Raw genomic sequence first — 21193 nt, forward strand, 5'->3', positions numbered from 1 at the left:
GCACCATTAGGCTGATACTCCTGTCCTTTTATAATGTTAGCTCAAGTGGCACCTCTTCTGGGAAGCCCATCCTGACATCCACTGGCCAAGAGAATTGCTCAGAGCATGAGGAGGCAGAGTTATTCCGAAATTATTTGTGCATTAGATTCAAATTTCACAGGATACAAATGAAAGCAAGATTATGTGTCTGTAACTCAACTCGCAGTAAAGTAAAACTTGATCTTGCCAATTCCCAGCAACAAGTTGGTATCTAAGTTTTGGTGGCTGGGCCTGTGGTTGGTGGCGATGTGGCAAAAAGATGTGGAGGAGGTGGGCAAGTCGATTGGGCTCAGTCAATTAGGATTAGTTTCTATGCCTGCTGTGTTCAGTCCATGTGCCAAGACTGAATATAAGACTCAGGATCCTTGCCCTTGAGGATGGGGACTGTATGGTTTGTAGCCCATAGCCTGGCATGATAACTCCACATAACATTCATGCACTTGGCCTTAAATCAATGCACAGATGAGTAAATGTATTCCTGCATTGCACTTTCCAGTGGGAGCTATGGAATTTAACAGGTACCTCTGGGAGAAAACCTTAACCAGAGATGACAAACTATGATGGTAGAAATTTCAGATTTCATAACAAGCTTCCAAATAAATAAAGGGAAGTGGGTGAGATAGTTGGGACTTCCTGCATTTTACCAATGAGACATCCAACACTTTCATCCCGTTTTATGCAACCCTGAAGAATTTCTGGCCAGAGGGATCTAAAGAATTGGTGGCAGATGAGTATCACTTTCTGCAGAAGGGCTGAAAGTGAGCAAAGATAAAAAGAGAAGGAAGTACACAAACAGCTTAAATGTCTCCTGTTTCTTTGAGTTTTAAGAACATTTAAGGTTTCCTTCGGACATAATCCATGGTTTCTCCAGCCAAGCAGACACAGAACATGGGTCTGAAGGATGATAATGAGCTGGTAGAATTTCCAGACCCTCAGTATTTGGATTTCTTGCATCAGGAATGTGGCAGAAAGTTCACAGGTGACACTGACGCTATTGCAGCCCTACACCTACCAGCTCTTCACAGCCATTAGAAAACCCCCCACTAGTCAAAAATCAAGGAAGCCATCTTCTCTAACCCCCACTGGCCTCAGAGAAAAACACATGCCGTGTTTCTGGAGTCCTTGTGCAATGCGTGCTGCCCAGAGGGACATTTGCAGTGTCAGTGGTGGCTATGGTGTTCAGGATGCCCTTGGCCATCCAGCTGCTGTTCTCCTCTTCACACCCATTGGTCTTGGACTTGCAGTCTTTCCAGAGGGAGGGAGCCATTCTTTGGTCATGAATCTGTCTAACTTCCTGTCTACTGCAGGACCCTCTGAGGGGTGGGACAGGAAGTAGGATGAATTGATAAGCTTGGTGTACCCATCACCATCTTGACCATGTCCTGCCTCTCCTTCGGGGGCAGGGATCAGCCTGAATGTACAGCAATGATGGCTGAGGCACAGCCAGGCCCTCTTGTTGTATTAACCATCTAGTAAGATGAGTGGTCACCAAAGAGCCACAAGGAAAGAACATGCAGGGAACCCAGCAATATTACTTCTACCAACTCAACTCTGCCAACATTTCTCAATACACACTATACATAAAGTGCTCTGTTAGGCACTAGGGACATAATGGTAAATAATACCCAGGCCCTAACCGGTTTGTCTCAGTGGATAGAGTGTTGGCCTGCAGACTGAAGGGTCCCAGGTTCGATTCCAGTCAAGGGCATGTACCTTGGTTGCGGGCACATCCCCAGTAGGGGGTGTGCAGGAGGCAGCTGATCGATGTTTCTAACTCTATCCATCTCCCTTCCTCTCTGTAAAAAAATCAATAAAATATATATCTTTAAAAATAGTACCCTGGATGTGCCCTTGAGAAGCTCTTATCTGGTAAAGGAACTTTGTGTAGAGACTAACAGTGATGCCGGACAGTAGAGAGGTGGATATTGAATCCAGGTTCACCTGCCTGCCTCCTGAAAGCCAAGAATGAAGAGACAAGGGCTGGTGCAAGGAAAGTTGATTTATTCAAGAGTTGCCAGCCTGAGAAGACAATGGACTAATGTCACAAAGACCACCTTCACATCTCAGGGCAGGCAGGGGTTTTTATGAGCAGGAAAGGGGAAAGCAGAACAAAGGAAACCAGAGGGAGAGAAGGAGCCAGCTGTGGGCTCTCTGTTGAGGGAGTCAACACAGTCTTCTCAATAACCATCTTGGAGCCAGTCAAGGGATGGTCTGGTTTTTGTTATCCTGATTTTAAGGTCCAAAGTGAGCAAATCTGGAACTGAAATGCCTCAAGGCTTCCTTTCCTCCTAGAATCCTTTAAGCAAACAGGCTGTTTATGTAGCTACATGTCAATTTATAAGTCATAATTTACAGAAACAATGAGTTTTTTGTTTGTTTGTCTTGTTAATCCTCACAAGAGGATATTTTTCCCATTGATTTTTAGGGAGAATGGAAGGGATGGGGAGAGACACAGAGAGAGAAAGATTAATGTGAGAGAGACACATCCATTGGTTGCCTCCCGCACACACCCCAATTGGGGCCAGGGATCAAGCCTGCAAACGGAGGGACGTGCCCTTGACCAGAATCCAACCCAGAATTAACCGAGACCCTTATTCTGAGGGCTGATGCTCTAACCCAGTGGTCGGCAAACTCATTAGTCAACAGAGACAAATGTCAACAGTACAACGATCGAAATTTCTTTTGAGAGACAAATTTTTAAAACTTAAACTATATAGGTAGGTACATTGTTATTAACTTAATTAGGGTACTCCTAAGGCTTAGGAAGAGCCACACTCAAGGGGCCAAAGAGCGGCATGTGGCTTGAGAGCTGCAGTTTGCCGACCATGGCTCTAACCACTTAGCCAAACCGGCTTGTGCCAGAAACAATGTTAAAAGAATGGTGGGGTACGTTGCAAGGACAATAATAAAATTGTCTGCAAAGAATAGAAGTTGCCCAGAGGAGGAAGAGGTGGTATTTGTTCAGGGAAGTTGGTTAGGAAAGACTCCAATAGAAGGGGTTCTGTCTGAACTGAATTTTGAAGGATGAGTAGGAACCTTCTAGGTGCACAGAGATTTCTTGGCAAAGGAAACTTCATGGGTAAAGATCTGTAGACCTTGCTGGTTTAAAGGATTTCAAGTATTTTTTTAGTGCAAGCAGCCATGGAGTCAAGTGCAGTTGAAAGATACAATGCCAGTGGCTTTACTTGAGTTTCTGTAACCTTTGGGCTTACCGATAAAATGGAGAGAGCTGTTTATTGATTTCCCACAGAATATGAACTCAAGGGAGATAAAAGTGGGAGTGTCCATGGTTCTTTGCCAACTGTCAAGTTGGAGAGGTCATACCAGTTCGTGCACAGATGGCCCTATTGGCTGAAGCTCAAGCCCCGCCCCCTCTCCCAGTATATAAACATCCAGTCTCACAGACTATCCAGGAATTGGGAAGGGAAACTCTCAACCTACAGACCTGCTAAGAAGAGCACACACCAACACAAGGAAAACTCAGAGAAAATCTTGGAAGGAAAGTGGCCATGGACCTGATCCCAAGCTTTTCCACAGGAACCTGGGTTCTCCTGGCTATCAGCCTGGTGCTCCTCTATCTGTGAGTTGCTGTCCAGGCTCATGGCCTCTGTAATCTTGGACTTGGGCAGCTCATCGGGCCTCCCTTCCCCTTGTCTATTTTGGAGACCCAACAGTTAACAGGGGGGTAATTGCTTAAGTGTGGGGTTCACAAACACCAAAGGAGGTATCACTGATCTTACCCTGTTCTACTGAAGGAGAGACATCTCATGTTCACCCAACTCCCAGCTTCTGTAGTCTGGAGGGTTTGCTGACATTACTTGCTCCTGGGGGTGATTTTCCTATTGACTGACAGTTCAGGGAGGCCGAGACTAATCAACCAGAATTCAGCAGAGGCAGATCAAAATCAGCTCACTTTTGTGCAGTGGGTTCCTTGTTCCTTTCCAAGCTCCAGGGGTCCTGGAGGCAGGAGGGAGTGGCCTGGGGTTTTGTCTCATTATCCTCCCCTTTCCAGTTCAGTGTCTGCTGCTAGAGATGTGTACAAGGAATGGCCCTTGTGTCACTAGGCTTGTTCCTGCTTCATCCCTCCCACTGCCTGGTATAATTTACAGCATGTACGAGGGTGCACCCCAGACTTTGGGGGAGGGGGCAGGGTGGGAGGCCTGGAGACTGTCCCACCTTCTCTTCACACTAGCTCTTTCCTCATTTCTGTCTCTCCCCTGACACTCTCCTCCTAAGACTTAGTTCCCACACCCCGTAAAAGGCAGAACTGTTACCCCTGAGAAAACATTAGAGCAGAAGAAATTTAGCAGAAATCTTGAAATTGTATTCTTTTCTTTCACCTTTTTCTTCTAGTCTTTGGGGAGGGTTGGCATCATTATAGAGATTTATTTTTCCCCCAATATGAAATCTGCTAACTGCCTACACAGGCATGAGCTCAAAAGCCAATTTGGATTTAAATATTTTTCCATTAAGTTACAGTACAGGAGGATGAATCAAACCATCTAGCATCCTTTCAAGCGTGAGATTCCTGGCATCATGAAACAGGTTGGGGGAGGAGTCCTTTTGTATATATGGGTAGGGAAGCCTCCCTCCAAGTCCCATTTGATCTCTATCTCAATTTCACTTTCTTTAAAAGTAGGAAATCATGATGACATGAATAGAGGAAATATATACTTTGTTTCAATTCTATGAAAGAAATTTTATAAATAGAGTTTATTGTGGCAACATATATACTGTCTGATGACATTTAAAAATTAATTGGTAGTGCTTAATTTCATTCTATGTAATCCTAGATTTTTTTTAGTGAGATAACACTCTTTCTAGCATGTTCTCTCTGAAGGATTACAAAAGCGCTGTTGGTTCAGAATATTTGGCTGCAAAAGTGTGGAATTAACCTCATACTTCTAGAATAATATCAGGAATATGAGTCTATTGTATAAATATATACTTCTGTGACATAGATTATACATATGTTTTTAAATATACCCAGCCAGTTATTTTAATGTCACAGTGCAGGTGAGTAAGCGAGACTGTGAGCCAGTGATGACAAGAGAGGCATCCAGGCAGCAGTGTGGATGGGTTGGGAGAATATTCCTACCAGATACTCCTGGTCCTGGTCTCACAGGAGGTCAATAAGAGGGCAATAGTGTTGGCATCTCATCTGCTTGAAGCCTGGGGATAGGGACACCAGCAAAGTCATACTGTGTGGTCTGGGTCTGTCACTAGACACTGGCACCACTGACCAAACAACATTGTAGTCTTAGAAGACACTGGTTCAGTAGCTGTACCATGGGTGAGTAGCTGTGGAGTAGACAATGCCCTCTGTGGGCAACACAATGTAAATGCAATAAAAATGATTGGCTTTCCTGTTAGCCCCTTTATTTGCACCAAAAGCAGCATTTCTTTACCAAAAAGAGGAAGCTGGAAAGAAAAGTTAATTTAGCCCACCTTCTGCCTTGATATGGAACTATGTGAGTTTAGACACTAGACCAGAGCACTAGGTGGGATCAATGCTGCTGACACATTCACTCAATTGCTTGGCCTCACTTGAGAGTTTATGTAACATGTTGAAAGTTCAGAAGCAGAAACGGGTTTAATTGATTTGCCATGGTAACTATTGCTGTGGGAGGAGTTGTTACTACTTATCACCTACATGTTCATTCCCTAGCTTGACTGGCCAGCCCCAGGACCTAATCCATACTTCTGTAACCTGGCTTTCTCTTTCACTTTATAGATATGGGACCTATACACATGGACTTTTTAAGAAACTGGGAATCCCTGGGCCGACACCCCTACCTTTTATGGGAACTCTTCTGGGCTACCGCAAGGTGAGTGCTGTTTGCGCTTCTTCTTTTGCTTCTTATGGTTCCAAATCTCAGCTGAGTTCCCTAGTAAAAGGGCCTTGCTCAGGAGGAAGTTCTGAGGTCTCACACTTTCCAGAAAGGGAACCATAGGCCCCGCCCTGCGCAGGCCAGGTTTACCCCAGGCTCAGTGTCCGCTGTCAGGAGCCTCAGGGGTTGGCTCAGTGGGGCAGCAGAGCTCTCAGCTGATCCAGCTCGCGCCTTGTCCCAACGTGTGAGCATCGTGAGGAGCATTTTCTTTCTGGGAGGTGCAGGTTCCCAGGAAGACATAACCATACTTAGGATTAGGAGAAAAGCATGAAGGGATGCCTGGTAGTGTCCCATGAAGTCGGATGTGTTAGAGTCAGACTTTCCTGCTCACAGGATACGCTCTAGGACAGTGATGGCGAACCTTTTGAGCTCAGCGTGCCAGCATTTTGAAAAACCCTAACTTTAATTTGGTGCCATGTCACATATAGAAATTTTTTGATATTTGCAACCATAGTAAAACAAAGATTTATATTTTTGATATTTATTTTATATATTTAAATGCCATTTATCAAAGAAAAAATCAACCAAAAAATTGCGTGTCATAGGTTTGCCATCACTGCTCTAGGACCTAGTCAATCAATCTGACCAATCTAAGTGCCACCACAATTACTTATATCAATAAGGTCCTACGGAGTTGGCAAATTATGGCTCGGCAAACCACGGCTCGCGAGCCACATGCGGCTCTTTGGCCCCTTGAGTGTGGCTCTTCCACAAAATACCGGCTCTTTCACAAAATACCGACTTCTGCGCATGGGCCACGAAGTTTCAATCACACTATGTGTGCGTGCCCACACCTGGTATTTTGTGGAAGAGCCACACTCAAGGGGCCAAAGAGCTGCATGTGGCTCGCAAGCCGTGGTTTGCCCACCACGGCTCTAGGTAGCCTTTTCTTGACTCCTCTTGGATAGCTTTGAAATTTCAGTGTATTAGGCAGCCCAAGTTGGGGTTTTTTTAAAAAAAGAAACTAAACCAAAAGCAGAGTTATATGAAATTACTAGAAAAAAGATGATTTGACAAAACTATTTTAAAATTAAAGTAACTGAATGGCCCTGGCCGGTTTGCCTCAGTGGATAGGGCGTTGGCCTGTGGACTGAAGTGTCCCAGGTTCGATTCTGGTCAAGGGTACATGCCTGGGTTGTGGGCTCTATCCCCAGTAGGGGGCGTGCAGGAGGCAGCTAATCAATGATTCTCATTATCGATATTTCTCTCTCTCCCCCTCTCTTCCTCTCTGAAATAAATAAAAAATATATATTTTTAAAATTAACGGAATGGAATGTCCTAGGTGACACATGGACTGTTAATTTTGGCAGAGCCTTTGCGATTAATGCAGCCCTAATGCTTCGCCCAGGGCCTGACCCTTAGCGGAAAGCTATGAGCTCATGTTTATTAGGCCAGCGGGCAGAGTCTTCTGTGCAGGCTGCTCTCTGCCTCGGATTTTCTTTCCTGAAAGAGAGAGGCTTGATTCTCAGATGCTCATTCTCCCAGGTGAGGTCTCAATGCCTTTATTAGTCTAAGAACTTTCCCTACTGAAAAGACAATAATTTCCTGTCTACCTTCCCCAGATCAACTCCTTATGGATGTACCTCAAGACCCACATTTCTGGGACCTTCCTTTGCATAATTAAAATATCAAATATTTGAAACTTAGCAACAGGAAGATGTGTTTTTTAATTACAGAAGTGAAAACACAGAGAACGTGTTTTAATTTGCTCTGTCCTTCTGGAGCGGTGACATCTACCAATCTTTTCTGTGTTGAGGTAGAAAACTGGAAAGCGAGTCACTCGGTCATTCACTCACTCACTCACTTCTCACTCAACAAAGATGCCTTAGACGTGTTTACACCTGCTAGACTAAAAGTGGTCCCTGGTGTCTTAAACTTCCTAATTCTGCTAGGGCTCATGAGATAAATGAAAAGGATGCTTGACCAGGAGGTCAAAGAGTGTGCAAGTCACTTTACTCTCCCTCAGCTTCACTTCTGGAGTCTATGGAAGTAATAATTCTGGGGTTATGAGATTTTAGAGGCAACACATGCACAACAAAATCCCTTTAAAAAGACAAGGAGTTACTTAGTATCATAGACAAGGGTAAGTCGAGTGTCAATACTACTTGGAGAAAATTCAAGAGTGATTTTATTTATTTATTTTTAAATATATTTTATTGATTTTTTTACAGAGAGGAAGGGAGAGGGATAGAGTTAGAAACATCGAGGAGAGAGAAACATCGATTAGCTGCCTCCTGCATGCCCCCCACTGGGGATGTGCCCGCAACCAAGGTACAGGCCCTTGACCAGAATCAAACCTGGGACCTTTCAGTCCGCAGGCTGACGCTCTACCCACTGAGCCAAACCAGTTAGGGCTCAAGAGTGATTTTAAATTCTGCGTTTCAAACATCTCCATTTTCTCTCTGTTCCCCAAGACACCTCTGCATAAGAGCTTCCTTCTATCTGCCTGTGAAAGACAGTAAGCCTAATTTCAAGGGATTTGAGTAATATTGGTCCCAGTTAGAAGTAGAGTTCAGTACATTTAGGTTAATAATCTAATTTTGTTTCTCCTTGCAGGGTTTTGGGACTTTTGACATGGACTGTTTTAAAAAGTATGGAAACATGTGGGGGTGAGTATTCGGGGAACTCCCATTGGATAGACTTGCTGTTATGATGAGGGCCTCCCTGGTGTGGAGGACAATCTCAGCTCAAAGCCTATTGTAAAGCTTTTGGAGGCTTGTCCTCTAGGACCCCAGATTTCACCAGGTGTCCAGGCTGCATTCGGAATCAAGATGGGGAGTTGCAGGTTATCATACTCTCAAGACTTTAATGGCCTAGGGACTCCTGACATCACTTTCTGTCCAGTGTCTCATTATTCCCCTCGTCTCCAATTTTCTTTCCTTAGGTATTTTTAATTGAATGAAATGCATTATTTCAGACCCTTCTTCTTTCAAACTTTTTTTTTTTAGCTTTTTTAAAATTTATTTTTATTTTTAAATATATTTTATTGATTTTTTACAGAGAGGAAGGGAGAGAGATAGAGAGTTAGAAACATCGATGAGAGAGAAACATCGATCAGCTGCCTCCTGCACATCTCCTACTGGGGATGTGCCCGCAACCCAGGTACATGCCCTTGACCGGAATGGAACCTGGGACCCTTCAGTCCTCAGGCCGACGCTCTATCCACTGAGCCAAACCGGTTTCGGCCTTCTTTCAAACTTTTAATAAAATCCTAACCTCAGGCTATGTTTTTATTGATTGGTCTCCTGCACATGTCCTGACCAGAAATCAAACCCACAACCTTTTGTTGTAGAGAACAACACTCCAACCAACTGAGCCACCTGGCCAGGGCAGACCCTTCTAAACTATCCTCATAAATGTCTATCATAATCTCTTACCCACATGATTGACTATTAATTAAAATCCAAAATTCTTCATTTTATTTTATTTTTTTATTTTTATTTTTTCAAAATTCTTCATTTTAAATTTGATTTGTTATATCCTTTTGAAAAAGGGCTGTGGGTCTAGGTCAGTGGTCAGCAAACTGCAGCCCCTTGAGTGTGGCTCTTCCACAAAATACCACGTGTGGGCGTGCACGTAAAGTGCAATGAAACTTCGTGGCCACACTCAAGGGGCCAAAGAGCTGCATGTGGCTTGCAAGCCGTGGTTTGCCGACCATGGGTCTAGGAGGTAAACAGAATGGGAAACCATATCTGCTTGGTTTTGTTTTTACTTCCTTCACAAGTTTGGAGTTTGGGTTTTAAAAAATGTTTAAGCCAAGACTTCTCAATAGAGGTTTAGTTTATACAAGTGTGGCTTTATCTACCCTATTCTACTGACTTTGAAGAGATGTAGGATTTTGCAAAGTGGTCTTGCCCAGTTGCAGCGGCTGTTCCCACTCGGAGCTGCTGGAGGTGTGGTGAGAGCCGCAGGAGAGGTGTAACGTGGTGGTGAGTCCTAGAAGCAAGGGGGGAAAGGCTTTGCTTCTCAGTACTTTCTCATACTCTTCAAATCCTCAGAAACAATAAGGTTCTACGGAGTTGGCAGGGTCCAGAAAGGCTACATGGAGTAGAGGGAACACACAGCACTGGGTCACCACTGGCCCAGCTCCAACTGCCCTCCCAACATTGACCACTTGTGAGGTCTGCATGTCGTCCTCTAAAGAAAGAAAGTGGTTCTCATGCTTGGCTGTGTATAAGAACCACCTTGGAGAGTGTGTTAAACATACACACTTAGGGCCCAGCAACACGGAATCCGCAGTGTCAGGGCTGGGGCCCAAGAATCTGAATGTTGCCTGTATTGTAACAAACTCTAAGGCTGGTGTGAGGTCATAAATGTAGAGGGTTACCCAAAACCTTGTGTCTCTCCACCCAGGTGTTTTTGAAAAACACGATGGGGAGAAGGGAATCATCCAAGGAATATAGTCAATCAATCTGACCAATCTAAGTGCCGCCGCAATTACTTATATCACTGCTTCAACACTAAGTGTACTTGACACCCACTTACGCCTTCTGAGCTTCAGAAGATTTTTTGGAAATGGGCGGAATTAAGTGCAGGGGTCCTCATCCATTTTTATATGGAATCACAAAACCGTTAGAAAGTCCTCTGAGGGAGTCAAAGAAAGAATAGATAAGACTTGTGGAAAATTTCCCATTATATTCTAGCTAATGAAATGATTTATAGTAAAAAATAAAATGCTAGAGGTCAGTGTTACTAAACGTTAGCAAACCTCATGTAATTCAACTTATAGTAAACCAGTCAGGAAATGGCCAGGTTGGGATGTATCCCATAAAGAGTCAGCTTTGTGTGGTGTGTGTGTTAAAAGTGGTCCTGCTGCTGGCTGATGTCTCCTACATGGGGCCTGAGACCCACTTAGGACCCACAGATAGAATGAATATAATGAAAAGAAAATATTTTTAAATGAATAGCGCATGCTCCTTTGTATGTTTTATTCTCTTTGTCCATTGTTTTAAATATTTCTAAACTTGATTCTACCAAGCAAGGAATTCTCTCTAATAGTTAAAATACTTCCTTTAAGCAATTATAAACCAGTAAACACATTTTAGAAAATAGGGCAAAGAAATCACTCATATTTCTACTCTTTTTTTAGCATTCCAAGTCTTTTGTATTCGCAGACATATTTTCATGTATTTGTGATCAGTATGTCTACACTTTTCATCTAATACTATGTCATATGCATTTTTTATGTTTTTATATTCTTCAAAAGTATATATATTTTTAAAATATATTTTTAATTGATTTTTTACAGAGAGGAAGGGAGAGAGAGAGTTAGAAACATCGATGAGAGAGAAACATCGATCAGCTGCCTTCTGCACATCTCCTACTGGGGATGTGCCCACAACCCAGGTACATGCCCTTGTCCAGAATCGAACCTGGGACCCTTCAGTCCTCAGGCCGACGCACTATCCACTGAGCCAAACCGGTTTTGGCTCAAAAGTATATTTTTAAGTAACTGGGTGTTTATGTTTTTTTTTTTTTTCTGTTCTGAGATAATTTACTGGCCTTCATGTATTTACTAACTTAACTTTCTTTTTGATAATTTGATAATGAAATATTTGAAACATACAAAAACTTATAAAGACTGGTATAGAAAATCCCCACAAAAACACTACCTGAATAAATGAATTTGGCAATGTAAGAGGATACAAAATTAATACCCAGAAATCTATGCCTTTTTATACACCAATAATGAACCCACAGAAATAGAAACTAAAAAACAATACCATTTGCCATTACACCAGAAAAATTAAGATACTTAGGAATAAACTTAACTAAGGAGGTGAAAGACCTATACTCGGAAAACTACAGGACATTGAAAAGAGAGGTAGAGGAAGACATAAACAACTGGAAGAACATACCATGTTCATAGATTGGTAGAATCAACATCATTAAAATGTCCATACTATCCAAAGAAATCGACAGATTCAATGCAATCCCCATTAAAATACCAACGGTATATTTCAAAGACCTAGAACAAACTCTCCAAAACTTCATCTGGAATAAAAAAAAGACCCCGAATAGCCACAGCAATCCTGAGAAAGAACAACAAAGTAGGAGGGAGAGAGAGATAGAAATATCAATGATGAGAATCATTGAACACAGGCTCCTGCACATACCCTTCTGGGTATCGAGTCCGCAACCCGGGCATGTGCTCTAACCAGGAATTGAACCCTGACCTCGTGATTCAGAGGTTGACGCTCAACCACTGAGCCACACCACCTGGGCTGTCCTGTTCATTTTAATCAGCTCTTTTTTCCCAATTTAGGTTCTATGATGGTCGGCGGCCTGTGTTGGCGATCACAGATCCAGACATGATCAAAGCAATCCTAGTGAAAGAATGTTATTCTGTCTTCACAAATCGGCGGGTAAGTATTCATTCCTTTTAAAACCAAATTGTTTTTAATATTGAAAAAATAATAAACAGGAAGTTGTCAGAAAATATATCCATGTAGGTCCCATGTCATGTACCCTTCATTCTGTTTCTCCCAATAGTGATGTCTTATATAACTAGAGCACAACATCAGAGCAGGTATTTCACATTGGTGCTATCCACAGAGCTTATTCAGATTTTGACAGTTTTATCTGCACTCATTTGTGTGTGTGTGTCTTGCTTATAAAATTTTATCTCATATATAGATTTGTGTAACTACCACCACAATGAAGACAGAACTGTTCCATCACCATAAGTCTTCCTCTTATTATTCTTTTATTGTCACTGTGTGTAGCTTTTCTTTTCCTTTATGAGAGTCCTATGCAGTGCAAACATTTTTTTAAATTAATGAAGCCAATTTTTCAATTTTTCCTTTTATGGGTTGCCTTTTTGTGCCCAGGTTCAAAAACTCTTCTCATAGCCCTAGGCCCCAAAGATTTTCTTCTATTTCTCTAAATATTATATAGGTTTATTTTGTACATTTAAGTATGTGATCCATCTTGTTCTAATTTTTGCATAAGGTGTGAACTGTAGGTCAAGGTTCTTTTTTTCCCTATGGATGTCTATTTGCTGCAACACCATTTGTGAAAAGGCTATCATTCATCCATCACCCCCCCCCCCCCCCCCCCCCCACACACACACACATACAATTCCTCCTAAGGGGAGGATCCAGGAACCAGCTCATGCCCAGCTCGGGGGAGTGTGTGGCAGACTTGCCTAGAAAATGACTGTCTTGGGCTTCAGAGCAGGAAATGGCAGCGGGAAGGAAAGCAGGGAGAGCAGGCCAGCACAGAAATACAGGGCCTCCTCTCTGAATGGCTCTTGTATTGTCTTCCTAAACCATGATATCTGTGCATGTCTCATTACAGTTAGACTAAAGCAGCCCCACCTGCACACCCACCTGGACTCCAGATCTCGGGCACATACCTCACTCACATGCTTGTGAGGCTCGTTTATCTGTGGAACAAAGTTAATGTTTCTGGTGGAGGCTTGAACTGGCCAAAAAGACTGTTGTCTGAGCTTGGTGTCATGCACCAGCAGGTGGGAGGGACAGGCTCTGACCTGCCAGGTCCCCGGCAATATGTATCTTGAGGAGAAGTGGACTGCAGGACTTGTTGGAAACAAGGGCAGGTCCTATTTAGGAGGGGCTGGGCTGGAACAGATTACAAGGGAGTTTGGGTTTGTTAATCTCTCCAAAGGTGCGTGGTTTGGACCTTCAGGCAGCCACCCTGATACTAAGCACTCACTGAACAGCTGCAGGGAACTGGGCTGGTACTATGCACAAGCCCAGCCACATACGCCAGCGTTGGCTGCTGGAGTAGATCCCATGACTCAGGGCGGTAGCACAACTCGGGGCAGCTCTAGTGAGCGTGGAGGGCGGTAAGGCAGGGCTCAGGCCGCTAGAATCTGCAAGTGTGAAAACCTGTGGAACTATCAGCAGCAAAACCAGCTGGGTGTTCACAGAGGCTGTGCTGGCTATTGGTTTCCTCAGCAGCTGTTGAGGGCTGGTGGGGTCTTCTGCAGAGCAGGACATGGGAAAGCATGACTAGCATTTCCTACTCTTCTTCTTTGTTCTTTGCTGTCACTAGATTTTTCATCTAAGCCAGCAGAGTGGGCATAGTGATACCAAAGCAGGCCATTTGTACAGCGTCCTGAAAGGGTAGAGAAAATTGGCACTTACCCTGTTGTTCCTTCCGCAGCAAGGGCAAGTCTCTCAGGCTGCGGAGTTCCCTCCTGGCACCGAGCGGTGCTGGCCTGGGGGGTGACATGATGCAGGCAAAAGGAAACTATTCTCCCTACCCATTCTGTTCAGTTATTCTCAGGGTTGTCTTGTGTGTGTTTTTCTCCACTCTGTGGCTGAAGATTCTTGAGTGAACTACTGAACTCTCCTAGACCTATTTTTGTGTGTGGATAGCTGTGTAATTGTTCTTTGTGGGGCAACAGAAGCTGGAGTCTCTGACGTTGCCATCTTAGTGATGTTACTCCAGGCTTTCATTAGTAAATGTGATGTTAGCTGTAGGTGCTCTTTATCAAGTTGAGAAACTTTCTCTCTCTCTTCCTAGTTGGTGAGTGTTGTTGTTGTTTTTATCATGAATGGATAATGGAGATATACATTTTAAAACAAAACATCGTGTTAAAAGATGGAAGTAAGTCTCAAGTAGGGTGGCTTGATAGGCCAGTCCCAGCCTGAGAAATAGAATTATCTTTCCTTTGTCCTTCATCTATCCCTGGTGGAAAAATATACGAATTTCCGTGTGATTTTGTTATTTTTTAATAATAACAAATAGATTCCTAATCTTTTAAGTAGTAACTACTTTTTTTAAAAAAAATCACCATATCAAGACATTCTTTTTTTTCAGGTTGCTCATGTTGTATATATAAGTAAAAAACAACTGGTCTGAGGCAGTATACAATTTGCCAAAGCTATCTGGCTACCAGTCAAGAATCCCTTTCTAGCCAAAACTGGTTTGGCTCAGTGGATAGAGCATCGGCCTGCGGACTCAAGGGTCCCAGGTTTGATTCTGGTCAAAGGGCATGTACCTGGGTTGCAGGCACATCCCCAGTAGGAGATGTGCAGGAGGCGGCTGATCGATGTTTCTCTCTAATCGATGTTTCTAACTCTCTATCTCTCTCCCTTCCTCTCTGTAAAAAGTCAATAAAATATATTAAAAAAAAAAGAATACCTTTCTATTCTGCACAGCCCTGGAGGATACACTAGGACTTATTCCTATGTATTCCCCAGAAAAAGCCGTTTCCCTAACACATGGGTCATTTGCACTGAAAACTATGATTAGAGTAAAGCCTGGAAACCACATCTGGTGGCTGGCTGTCTCCTGCACCTTTATGAGATGCTAGGCATTGGGATAAGCATTTATTGAGTATCTAGCACAGGGCCTGCTACTAAGTAGACAGTCACTGAATATTTGTTGAATAATTGATGCCCGCTTAACAAATTTTCTTCAACTGTTGAGAACTCCAAAACTTATGCAAGGCAAAATGTCTTTTGCTTTTAATTCTAGCCTTTTCCTGCAGTGGGGTTTATGAAAAGTGCCATCTCTCTATCTGAGGATGAAACTTGGAAGAGAATTCGAACATTGCTATCTCCAACCTTCACCAGTGGAAAGCTCAAGGAGGTAAGAGTATAAGAGAATATTTAATTTGAAATTTAAAGAATGCATCTGGGGACAGGAAGAAAGTAAGATCATTTCTTTCCAAGGGTAGCCTGCTGAATTTGAGCTTCCTAATAATGGTCTTTTATCTTTATATCCTAGAAGTGACAACATAAGATTCATTATAAGATAGCACTTACTGCTCCATGCTTGAGAAAGCCAGGTCTTCTAGTACTCGAGTCTTCCCACTTAACTGCGGGTGTTGTTGTATTTTGTGTCTAGATGTTCCCCATCATTGGCCAGTATGCAGATGGGTTGGTCAGCAACCTGAGGAAGGAAGCAGAGAAAGGCAAGCCCATCACCTTGAAAGAGTAAGTAGGAGGCCAGCTGCTGGGATTTGGAGCTCGTCCTCAAGAACCCCTCCCCCACCCCCCAGCCGCCTGCCAGAGCCCAATTCCCACTGAATTACTGTAATGACCAGACAGAAGTGGGTGTGTGGTGTTAGAAGTCCAATGGGCTACCCAAGAGGATGTGGCTCCTCCAAAAAGCAGGGCAGCCAGGAGAGAAAGATCTTCTCCTGTGTACATGAACCAGGATTGATTTGTCTGCTTACTGGTCACCTTGGATATTCTTGACGACAAAAATACATAGTTTAGAAAGTAGAAACATGATTGTACCAAAGTTTTCAGTGTAGAGGATGTGAAATACTGGCAGGGGAAGGCACTGGTATGTATTAGTGAGCAGTGGGTGGAGCAGGGAAGTTACAATGGAGAACTTGGAACAACTTCATGATTTTGGTGAGGATACCAGCAAAATATGAAATATTAAACCTTCCCACCACTTCTCCTTTCTTTAGTCTCAAATTAAAGAAGGTCCTGTATAGACTATGGGTAGGAGAGCATGTCATTTATTGTCTAAATTCAGATATGTTTAACTATGCAGGAACAACACAGGTAAAGTGGGACTGATCTGGGGAAACTGGGGACATATGATCACTTACCTATGGGATTCCCTCAAATTGATTTTGGGGTAATTTTTTAAATTATTTCTTAAACCAGAGACATTCTTAGTTCTTAGATTTTACAGAAATGAATGTGCCCTAAAGGCAACTTGAGATACTGGACTTGAGGACAGTGGGTCTCTCAGGAGCTTTAGCAGGAGTGCAGAGAAGGAGCGATGGTATTCCTGGCAACTCAGACCAGGTGCTGCTGTTCTGTCATGTGCTGAAGTGGAATCAGCTGTGAGTATAGACACTGTGGTGAGGCAAGACCCAGATCAATGTCACCTTTCTTGACTCCACTGGGAAGAGTCATTACCTACCCTTGGTCCTGCTCAAGCACAGTATGGCTACTATTGTCCAGACTCAAAACACACTACTGTAATTTGCCTGATTATGGGTCTCCTTCCCTCTGACTGATCTCCTATTGCTCACAGGTGGGTCTAACTTGCCTTGGTGTCCCCATAACCCAGCTCAGGGCCAGCTGTATCACTGGCATCTGATAAACACCTCATGATTGGCTGTGACAGGAGCATAGATTCTTTAAATGCTCCAGCTGATGGTTTTGACAGTTGTGTGGCTCTTTACCTGTATTTGCCTGGTAAATGAATTTACATGTTCTTTGTGTTGTGTGTGCTGGTTAAAGATAGTAAGGACGTGATGATTTTAAATTTCTGTCTTTATTTCTCTACTCAGCATGTTTGGGGCCTACAGCATGGATGTGATCACTGGCACATCATTTGGAGTGAACATCGACTCCCTGAACAACCCACAAGATCCCTTTGTGGAAAATATCAAGAAGCTCTTAAAATTTAATTTCCTTGATCCATTCATTCTCTGCATAAGTATGTGGACTAATATATATTTTTTCTTTCTCCCTCATGTCCTCCCTCCTTTCACAACCTCTTCTCTCTCTCTCTCTCTCTCTCTCTCTCTCTCTCTCTCTCCTCATTTGAGATATCATTCACATATTATTTAATTCATCAATTTAAAATGTGCAATTCTATCGTTTTTACAACCTAGTGTCTGTCAACAGATAAATGAATAAAAAATGTGGCATAGATAGATAGATAGATAATATATAGAATGGATATTATTCAGCCATAAAAAGGAAGAAAATCTTGCCATTTGCAACAAGATGGATGGACTTTGAGGGCATTATGCTAAGTGAAATAAGTCAGACAGAAAAAGACAAATACTGTAGGATCTCACTTATATGTGGAATCTACAAAAATACCCAAACTCACAGAAAAACAAGAAATGATTTGTGGTTATCAGAGGCAGAGTTTGAGGTTGGGGGTTTTAGTTGAAGGTGCTCAAAAGATACAAACTCTCAGTTATAAGATAAACAAGAGTCTAGATTAGGGGTCCTCAAACTACGACCCGTGGGCCACATGCAAATACAAATATTGTATTTGTTCCCGTTTTGTTTTTTTACTTCAAAATAAGATAAGTGCAGTATGCATAGGAATTTGTTCATAGTTTTTTTTTAAACTATAGTCCGGCCCTCCAACGGTCTGAGGGACAGTGAACTGGCCCCCTGTTTAAAAAGTTTGAGGATCCCTGGTCTAGATTCTTAAAGTTCTAATCACACCGAAAGAAAAACATTTTTAACTATGTACAGTGATTTATGTTAACTAAACTTATTATGATAATTATTCCGCAATATATGTACAGAGGGGCCTTGACTTACGAGTGTCCCGACTAACAAGTGTTATTGAGATATGAGCCATCTCTCAGCCGATTTTTTGCTTTGAGTTGCAAGCTCAAAAAAATTCGGGTTACGAGTCAGCTTCAGATACCCCACCGCTAGTTGGCACAGCGAACGTCACAGTGACTTGACATACGAGTAATTTGAGTTATGAGCTCCGTCACGGAACGAATTAAACTCATAAGTCAAGGCCCCGCTGTATATCAAGTCATTATGCTGTATACCTTAAACTATGTCAATTATAACCTAATGAAATGGAAAAATTGTTTTTAGTACATTCAGAGGTATGTACAGCCATTATTATATTACCTAGAATAATAGAAGACCGGTCACAACATTCGTGCACTGGGGGGGAGTCCCTCAGCCTGGCCTGCACCCTCTTGCAGTCTGGACCCCTCAGGGGATGTTCGCCTGCCATGGAGGTGGGAGAGGTTCCCACCACCGCCACTGTGCTTGCGAGCCATGAGCCTGGCTTCTGGCTGAGCAGGGCTACCCCTGTGGGCAGCTCCTGTGTTGAGCGTCTGCCCCCTGATGGTCAGTGCTCATCATAGCGACATTCTAGTTGTTCTGCCATTCGGTTGATTTGCATATTAGGGTTTTATTATGTAGGATTTTTGTCAACTTAGATATATGGTACTTTTTAACATTAACATTCCACTCCCCTTAGCTCAAAGCAACTTCTAATCTACTTTCTGTCTCTGTAAATTTGCCTATGAATCACATATGTGGGTTTTTGTTGCTGGCTTTTAAAAATTTAGGTTCCGCCGAAACCGGTTTGGCTCAGTGGATAGAGCGTCGGCCTGTGGACTGAAGGGTCCCGGGTTCGATTCCGGTCAAGGGCATGTACCTGGGTTGCGGGCACGTCCCCAGTGGGAGATGTGCAGGAGGCAGCTGATCGATGTTTCTCTCTCATCGATGTTTCTAACTCTCTCTCTCTCTCCCTTCCTCTCTGTAAAAGGTCAATAAAATATATTAAAAAAAAAAAGTGGGGAAAAAAAAATTTAGGTTCATCCATGTTGTAGTATGTATCAGTATTTTATATTTATTATGACCCAGTAATATTCGATTATATGAACATTATGTTTGTTCATTCATCAGTTAATGAGCATTTGGGTTGTTTCTACCTTTTGGCTCTTGTGAATAATGCTGCTGTGAACATTCTGTACACTTTTTTTGTGATCACCTATTTCAATTTTGGGGGGTTTCATTTGGTTTTAATTCAGGGGTGGAATTGCTAAATACTATATTAATCTGTGTTTACCTTATCAAACTGCTAAACTTTATTCCACAGTAGTGACACCATTTTACAACCCCATCAGTAATGTATGAAGGTTTGAATTTCTCCACACCCTCACCAACACTTGGTTGACATTTTTCTATCTTTTTTATTATGACCATTTTAGTGGGTATGAATTGGTATCTCATTGTGGTTTTTATTTGGATTTCTCTAATGACTAATGATTTTGATATATTTGTTGGCCATCTTTGTATCTTCTTTAGATAAATTTCTATTCAAATGCTTTTGCCCATTTACATTTGAGTTGTTTGTCTTTTTGTTGTTGAGTTATAAGAATTCTTTATATATTCCACATAAAAATATATCAGATATATGAGTTCAGAATTTTTCACCTATTCTGTAGGTGTCTTTTCTTCTCTTTGATAGAGTCCTTTGGAGCACAACATTTTTCATTTTGATAGTCTATAATTTATGTATTTTTTATTTTATTGCCTGAGGTTTGGGTGTCATGTATAAGATCCATCGTAAAAAAAAAAGATCCATTATCAAATATGTCATAAATAGTTATCACTTGGGCCAGGGATTGAACCTGCAATCGAGGTACATGCCCTTGACCAGGAATCAAACCCATAAGCCTTTGGTCAGAGGGCTCACGCACTAACCACTGAGAAGAACTGGCCAGGGCATATCTATTTCTTTTTGCATCAGTGTCTATAGTTGTGTCTTTCTAGAAATTTGTGCATTTTATCTGAGTTATCTTATTTATTGGCATACAGTTGTTTATAATATCCCCTTATAGTTTTTTAATTTTTTAATGTCAGTAATAATCTCCCCTTTTTCATTTCTGATGCCAGAAGTTTGAATTTTTTTTTTCTTGGTCAATTTATCTAAATGTCTTCCAAGAATCATCTTTTGATTTCATTAATCTTCTCTATTGTTTTTATTCTTTATTATATTAGTTTCTTTCTTATCTGTATCATTGCTTCCTCCTGCTTGCTTTTGGTTTTGTTTGCTCTTTTTTTCAGTGTGTTAAGGAGAAAAGTTTGGTTATTGATTTGAGATCATTGTTCTCTTTAAATGTAGACATTTATAGCCATAAATTTCTCTCTGAGCGCTGCTTTTGCTACATCCATGAATTTTGGCATGCTTTCTCTTAATTTTTATTTATCTCAAAGTATTTGCTAATTGCCCTTTTGATTTTTGTAGGACCCATGGATTATTTAGAAGGGTATTTTTAAATTGCCACATAGTAGTGAGTTTCCCAATTTTTTTTGTTATTAATTTCTAATTTCATTCCATTATGGTTGAAAGACATACTCTGTATTATTTCTATCCTAGCTGCAAATTCATTTTTTCAAAATATACTTTTCTTAATATTTATATTATTATACAATGCACATTTCCTATAAAATTTTCAGAATTGTTTTAAAAGACAAAGAAAAAACAAGACTCACCTATAATTAAACTCTCACATGCAATCATTGTTTACATTTTAGTGTCTAGTGTTCCACTGTGTTCAGGCATGTGTATCTGACTACTCTTTCTAGAACAGGGTGACTAATTAAATAAATCAGACTCTGCTCTGATTTAGATAAAAGACAAAGCCATTCAGGGATGTAATCCTGTTTCTTTAGTCATCCAAAAGATGGGAAGGGGCCATGATCTCACTGCTATAGTGATGGCCCGTCTGTGTGGATTTGTTCTTGCGCAGCCACGGGCTTGGAAGTCTGAGCAAAGGGCAGAGAGGGACTGGCTCCTGGTTGAGAAGCCTGGTGTCT

At 42.0% G+C, this 21193-nt stretch overlaps 1 protein-coding gene across 1 annotated transcript in view; it reads left to right on the forward strand.

Annotated features, from left to right (window-relative positions):
- Positions 1 to 3468: 3468 nt before the first annotated feature.
- The window catches only part of LOC139008875 (cytochrome P450 3A12-like), a 35189-nt gene continuing 17464 nt past the window's right edge, over positions 3469 to 21193 (forward strand). Inside the window, exons 1-7 of the mRNA XM_070412614.1 lie at positions 3469 to 3619; positions 5774 to 5867; positions 8487 to 8539; positions 12196 to 12295; positions 15381 to 15494; positions 15753 to 15841; positions 17164 to 17312. Of these exons, the coding sequence (XP_070268715.1) occupies positions 3549 to 3619; positions 5774 to 5867; positions 8487 to 8539; positions 12196 to 12295; positions 15381 to 15494; positions 15753 to 15841; positions 17164 to 17312 (670 nt within the window). The 5' untranslated portion in view covers positions 3469 to 3548. The remainder of the gene's footprint in view (positions 3620 to 5773; positions 5868 to 8486; positions 8540 to 12195; positions 12296 to 15380; positions 15495 to 15752; positions 15842 to 17163; positions 17313 to 21193) is intronic.

The sequence above is a fragment of the Myotis yumanensis genome, unplaced genomic scaffold, assembly GCF_028538775.1.
Source record: "Myotis yumanensis isolate MYYU_CA2020_CCGP unplaced genomic scaffold, mMyoYum1.0.hap1 SCAF_4, whole genome shotgun sequence".
Classification (NCBI taxonomy): domain Eukaryota; kingdom Metazoa; phylum Chordata; class Mammalia; order Chiroptera; family Vespertilionidae; genus Myotis; species Myotis yumanensis.